This window comes from Parasteatoda tepidariorum, chromosome X1, assembly GCF_043381705.1.
Source record: "Parasteatoda tepidariorum isolate YZ-2023 chromosome X1, CAS_Ptep_4.0, whole genome shotgun sequence".
NCBI lineage: Eukaryota > Metazoa > Arthropoda > Arachnida > Araneae > Theridiidae > Parasteatoda > Parasteatoda tepidariorum.
The window spans coordinates 74,381,111-74,388,344 of record NC_092214.1 but is presented as its reverse complement, the minus strand read 5'-3'; the positions used below and the strand labels follow the sequence as shown (position 1 = coordinate 74,388,344).

General features: G+C 30.1%; 1 protein-coding gene across 3 annotated transcripts in view; it reads right to left on the bottom strand.

Annotated features, from left to right (window-relative positions):
• Positions 1–7,234, bottom strand: part of LOC107448398 (Tub domain-containing protein ktub) — a 148,568-nt gene that overhangs the window by 17,696 nt on the left and 123,638 nt on the right. For all 3 annotated transcript variants that reach the window (XM_043042941.2, XM_043042942.2, XM_043042943.2), the window contains 3 exons: positions 6,665–6,901; positions 3,519–3,631; positions 1,463–1,571 (listed from right to left, as the gene is read on the bottom strand). In XM_043042941.2, coding sequence (XP_042898875.1) covers positions 1,463–1,571; positions 3,519–3,631; positions 6,665–6,901 — 459 coding nt within the window. The remainder of the gene's footprint in view (positions 1–1,462; positions 1,572–3,518; positions 3,632–6,664; positions 6,902–7,234) is intronic.

Below are 7,234 nucleotides of genomic sequence, written 5' to 3'. Positions count from 1 at the left end.
AATATATATATATATATAAATATATAATGTGGAGTTCTTACAGGGGTTGGATATAGTGATAATATAATAGGACTATTTTCAATGTTTACTGTAACAACTGAGATATTAGAACATAATCATATTATTAGCCAAATTAGACTCAAATAATCATATAATTAGCCAAATTACCAAGATGTCGTCAAATCCTTGCTGTAAATTTAGCATCAGATTTATTATGACCGAGATGGAAAAAAAAAATCAGATTTTTCTCCTCTACGTGTGTGATGGCCATATTCTACTTAAATAAATATTGTCTATATTTTCGCTAGAAGTTATTTAAATTATCTCGTGTGAAACATTTTAAAGTTTATCTTCATGTCAACACAATTTGCTGGAGATAAATTATAAATAAATACAAACAAAAGTTCTCTTTTGAGAGGAAAAATTATTTTCAGAAATATTTTTGATGACAGATTTCAGAAAAGTTCTTTGATCTTCTGGAATGTTTTGAAATAATGTATTCAGAGAAATATACTTAAAAAAAGGAAAATTGAAATCTTTGAATAAACAGATAATGAAATTCTCAAACAGATAATGAAATTCTGTTTGATATTTTAATAATAATGAAATTCATAAACATATATAATGAAATTCTGTTTGATAATAATTCGAAAGCTATAAACAAAAGAACATGTTATTTATTGATGACAAAGGATGATAGTTAACGTATAGTTCCGTTTCTTGGTAACTTACAATTAAATTAAATTATTGATAATTCATTTGCATGGTATAATTGTTTTACGAATTAATTTAAAAACTGTAAATTGTAAGTTTTGAAAAAACAATTAAAATGTTGTTTTTTTCGAATTTGATCTTGAAATTGAGGTTTTTAAATTTTGAAAAAAATATTTTTTCCATTGTTTCCAATATTTAAACAAATATCCTTGAAAAGAGTTATGTAAGTTTTTACAATGTTATTAAAAATATTTTTTTCTATTGTTCCTAATATTAAAACAAATACTAGATGATTTTAAATTAGGGAAAGCCAAACTTTTGAGTAATCAAGACTTTTTAATATATTTTAATTTTGTATCTTACATTAGACATAACTTTCATAAAAAAAATCAATGTATATTCAACCGAAAAAGTTTGTTGATTTAACTGATTTTTAATCTGTATAAATTCGTATCACTACTTTGATGAAATTTAGGAAATTCGTCCTAAGAAATTTCTATGGGGTTTCATATTTCATTTTTTTATTATTTTATATTTTTCTAAAGAAATATTTCCAACAAAATGTTTTACGAAATTACCCTATTAAACAGAAAAATGTTGTATTAGGATATAAAATTGAATACACGCTTTCTTCTCTCTTACTACGACCACTGAACTAAGTCCATTGAACTACACTGATTTCGGCCTTCTAAAGAAGAATCCTTGCTGTGTATTCTTTGTGGTTCTTTATAGAAAGAAAATTACTTACATATGCAACCAAAGCTACTTCACATCTGGAATCCTTTTGGGTGTTAAGTTTCTTTTTAGGATTGAATCCTGCATCATATACAGTGAATACTGTTCCCAATAGATTGGATCTACGTATAATAAATAAAAATAATGTCTTAAATTATCTCAAATATGATTTTCTTTTAAATAAAATAAAAATACAAGACAATGAGCCACTTTAAAGGTGCTTAAGTTAAGAAAAAACAAGAACATATATACAAGAACACATAAGAACACAATTTACGGAAAGAAACTGTCAGCTGCTGTACCAGTATAAAACAGATTATTTTACAGAAAAATACTATCATTTATATTTTTGAAAGCAGTACTGTTATTTTTACAAATAAACTCCGTTATTTTAAAGAGCAAACGTTGTTATTTTAACAAAAAATTCCATTTAAAGCCTATGTCAGCATTGTGGTCGCTGCGTGAAGAAAACAGCATTCATACAACCAGCCGACGCTGGGATTTGATCTCCTCCGTTCTGTTTTCTAAGCTATTGCAGCTCTAGTGCCACAGTATGAAGAAAATTCTTAAGCTATTTTTATCTAAAAAAATTTACTTTTTGAAATAATATTTAAGTGTGAAAACTTTGAAAATATAGTGGTCTACCCGTATAAAAATGTCTGGCAATTTAACTTACCGAAAAATTGTATCTAAAGACAGATGATAATCAGGTAGAGTATCAATTTGGTAATGAAGTTGAATTGCAATTTTACTTATACGATATTTAAAACCGTTAAATAATTAATGAAAAATAAGAACAAGTATAGAGAATAATTGTAAATGATAAGAAAAAAATGTATAGTTATCGTACGGTTAGCAAAATTGTATGGCCAAAACTGGAATTTGAGCTATTGGTTTTAATCAGTTTTTGATTCGTATGAAAAACAGAGAAAAACTGTTTTGTCAAAGAAAGAGCTTTAAGCCTTCAAATATACAGAGAAAATCAGCAAAAAGAACGGGAATATTTTACAGTGTAAAGCGTTTTACATCTTTTGAAGGAAGGAATTATTTGAGCCCTATTTTATTTTCGTAACTGTGATAAAATACAGTGTTATAATTTTCTTTTTAACTTATCCAATTATTAATTTTTTTTCTGTTGCAAATAAAAACTGGTCTCAAAGAAGTCTTCCAAGGACACACTTGAGAATAATTAAGCTATATAGAAATTTAAAAAAAAATTCATTTTCAAAAGCTATATAACTTTTTAATAACTACTAAATTCAAAAATTATAAGCACATTTTCGTAAACGTTTTTCCTTTGCAAAATGCGGTCGTAAATTTTGTTTCAAATCGCAACCGAGCTGTTATGGCTCAAATAGTAGGCCTTAACGAACCTTATATTCTCAGAAACAATGTTATTTATAATGTTTAACGAAAAATGTACATCAAAAGTACAGATGCTCAACAACAAAAAATCTCATTGCGCCCTGCATTTAACCACTAAGTTTTAGTTGAATCTGGTCTATAGTTCAAAAGCTATAAAGGTTTTTTCCCCACAGGTCACTTATTGTCACCCTATATATTAGTGTTAGATAAGTATATTCTGCTGAATACACATACCCAGTTGTTGATGACTCCGGCCATCTACCAAGGACTTGTGGCATCCATAGCAAGGCACGTTGCAGCTGTGTTGCTGACTACAGGTGGGCCAACTCGTTATTAAGAGGTGGTCATAATGTTTTGATTCTTGAGTGTATATATATATCTATATACTATATATATAATATGTTTAGAAACATACTCTAAAAATAGTTTACACACAGCAAAAGCTGAAAATTAAAATTTATCGATTTTATGCATAATTAAACGTAATTTTAAGAAAAATTATTAAGTTTTATCAATTCAATTGTTTTTCATCGCATAGATGAGTTTTTTCTGTTTTGTACTACATATCCTTAAGTAAAAGTCTTATATTCTGTTATTATTTAAAGTTCGGGCATTCGGAAGTTATATTTCACTCAAGAATACCATATACCATAAAAAACCGAAATAAAATTATGTTTTAAAATGCAGCTGAAGAAAATGTTTACCTTAGTTTGCCAACGAATGAATCTCCTCCCCGAGATAAATCAGTGGGATCTATAGAAATCAAGTAATTAGAGGTGGCACTTTTTTTTCTTTTTCTTGCAGCTAATAAGAACACCTAAAAAACATTTATATTTTTAAAATAATTTCGCATATTTCTAACACTACAGAAAATAATGTATTATGTCCAGTTAATTATTGACAGCGGTGACATTATGCAAATCAGCTTCATAATTTGGAATGCAAAAGAAGAAATTTTGATTATAATTATTTCATATTACTTAAATACAGTTTTAACGCTAAATTTTATGTTATTTAAATATTACTCTGTAGAATGAAATATTACCATTCTTGATTTTTTTGTGAAAGTACCTCTCGAATACGAATAAAACCCTCGTTTTGCCCCACCACTCCCTATAAATACCTTCTTTCATCGAATTTATTGCCAGAAATAAGGAAGGTGAGGAAATGGATTCTTTTAATCATTAAATTTCTTTTGCAAGGCTAGAGAGGTTAAAGTTTGAAAATATGAACAGTTATTGTTGGCAAGGGTTGTGATATTTTGAGGATTTGTCCCTTAAGAGGACGCCATACCACGGAAAAACTTTTCATCGCAAATTCTACTTTATCTGCGTAACTAATTTAAAATTTGAAGTATAGCAGAAGTGAATTCAAGCAAACTCAGATTAAGCCATGAAGCTGGAAAAAAAATTTAAAATATCAAAGTGCAAACAAATTTTGGATGAGAACTTTCCCATTACTCATAATTTATTTTCATTTTGATATTTTGAAAACTACTTTCCGGTATTTCAAACTTCATGCTTTAATTTAGGTTTGTCTGAAATTTTTCTTACATAATAAATTTTAAATTAGTAATGAAAGTGAAAGAGAATTTGCGACGGAAAGTTCTTCCCATGGAGTGGCGTCCTTTTATAGGACACTGTACCACGGGAGAAACTTCATGGCAAATACTGTTTCACCACCATTGGTGATTTGAAATTTAAAGTATTGAAAAACTGAGTTCATATTAACCAAGTGTAAACCATGTAGTTTCAAATGTTGAAATTTGTTTTTCAAAGCATCAAATTTCAAACAAATTATGGCGGACGTACTTCCTTCCTACTTAATCCTGAGTATTCCTGTCCTGACTTGTTTGTATTTTAATACTTTGAAAAACCGCCGGCCAGGTGGCCGAGCGGTTAGCGTGCCTGACTGCGAAGCCATAGGCTGCGGGTTCGAATCCCGCTCTGGGCATGGATGTTTCTCTCTCTCTTTGTGCTGTCTTTTGTTGTGTGTGTGTATGATGTGTGAATGTGGCCCACCCTATAAACGGGTTTGTGGCATGGGCAATGTTGCTCGCCTCCGTGACTTTGCTTCACAGGTGCCCACTGGGTAACGCGAAATGAGCAACAATTCTGGCAAAGATTCGAATTCAGTGCCTGCCATTGGGGAAAAAAAACCTTTTTCCTCACTTTTTTTGTGTACTTGAATTTACCAATGGAGGTAAAACAGAATTTGTTGTTATGAAAAATTGTTGCTTCTTCCAACAGAATTAGAAGGAAACAGAATTTGTTATTTCTTGCTCTGAGAAATCTCTTCCTCTGTGCTTCTTCCGTCTTAAATTGTAAAAAAGAAGAAAGAAAAACATTAAAAGTGACCATTTTGCCTTTTTTCGCATTTTTTATTTCCTACACATTCAAGATTCAGCCCTAAATAATAAATATATTTTGTTGCAATTTGAGCTAAAAGCAGATGAAAAGGACAGTTCTCGTATGGTACAGTTTCTGATTTATTACTTATTTAAGGAAAAAAAAGAATATCATCCCAGATCATCGAGTTTCTTTTATTTAGGAAAAATAATCAAACAGAATGGAAAGGAAGTTCTGTTATTTGTCCAAAAGCATAACAACAAATAAATAAACGAAAGCAAATATCTATTCTATTTGAAAATAATGTAGTTATGCAAGGGTAAATTGAATAATAAAATGAGTAAAACTGCAATGAATTCCAAATATTATAAATTTGATTAAAATTATTAATTGAAGGCTTTATTAGGAGAAGCGATGAGCAACAAAAAGAGGCATTAAAAAATTGTAGCAAACCTGTGATTAAGTGAAGTGAATTTTTCCATATCTAAGCTAAATCTTTAATTCTGATTTTATATTAATGGTTAACACTAATTAATTGCGTTACATCAATCCAGTGCATAGTATCATGTAATGTGCAACATAGTTCAAGAAAATCATATCAAAAACTATTCAGGTTGTTCCAACAATGTATATGAACTGCATTTAACACCCTCCATTTAAAAAGGGAATAATTTAAACATTACGTGAAGCAAATAGATTCTAAGTAGATAAAAAAAACTTAAAAAATCTCTTATCAAAAGAGTTACAGCCTTATCAATATATAAAGTTTGGGATGATTTGGGGCACCTTCACAAATGCACAGTGGTTCAGGCATCGAGTTCTTATTGTTAAAGACAGTGGTTCTTTCTTCGGTGGCAGCTATAAGCCGACCCGACTTAACCCCTTAACGATCGGTTAATTTTCAAGAAAACGGTCATAAAAGTGCCTATTTTTTATCATATTACAAATACACGTATTTTATTAGTGCTGACATCTAGTTTAAAATAAACTAACTATCTACAATTACCTTAAAAATATCCTGGAACTGCCATCTGGTGTGTAAAATGAGAAATAAAGTGTTTTCCGGGCAAATGAAATGAATTAATTTTATTCTTATTGGTGCGCGTTACTACTGAACACTCCAGCCCGGAAATATGACGGGAGAGAGAAATAGAGGACGAAACCTCCCCCCGTCATTTTCACGGGAGCGAGAATGAAGGGGTTAAGATCATTGGGTATAAGCATGCCTGTAAAGTAAAAGTATCCATTTCACAATGCTGCGATCATTGTCACCACCGATACTGTTTATCTGAAAATTGTGGAATCTTAACCTCCATGACATCCTTCGTTGACAACTGGCCGTTGGGACAGTGTTTTACTTTAAGCAGCCACAAATATACCAAAAACACAGAAATTCAAAGACGCAAGAAAAATAGCAATGTCTAACAGTTAAAGTATATTTATTCATATCCAATAAAATACCGCTAAACTCTCCTTTAAAATAGTTGAAATTTTAAGAATACCTTTCGTCCATCCTGTCTTTCTAAATGAAGGAAGTAAGTAGGAAACATTCCTCGATCCATGCCTTTCTTATCTCTTGTGATGCGACATCTTACAGTTACACCCTGTGGACATGGCTCTGAAGCAAATGCAGCCAGATCTTCCAAGAAATTTTCCAATTTCCCTAAGCAATCATCCATTTCCAAACTTTCCAACTTTGGAGTGTCTATTGAAGATGCAGTTGACGAATTTTGCCTTTGCTAAAAAGAAACCTTTTGTATTAAATCAAGATTTCGGTTTAATGGAATCGAAAAAAAAGTAAACCAAAAAATGATTCTAATTATAACAACTAAATTGAAAAAACCATGTGCATATAAACTATTTAAGTTTTCAATCGGAATTTTTAACATATTTTTTCCGAAAAAATTAGAAATCAACTCAAAATTGTTTTATTTTATTTTTAAAACTATGTATCACATAATAATTATTATATTATTCTCTATTTTATCAGAGAATGTTGTCCATGTTTACTCCTTGAATGTCTCTTATAACAATCAATCAATTTTTTCCTGAAGACAACCAATTACGTAAGT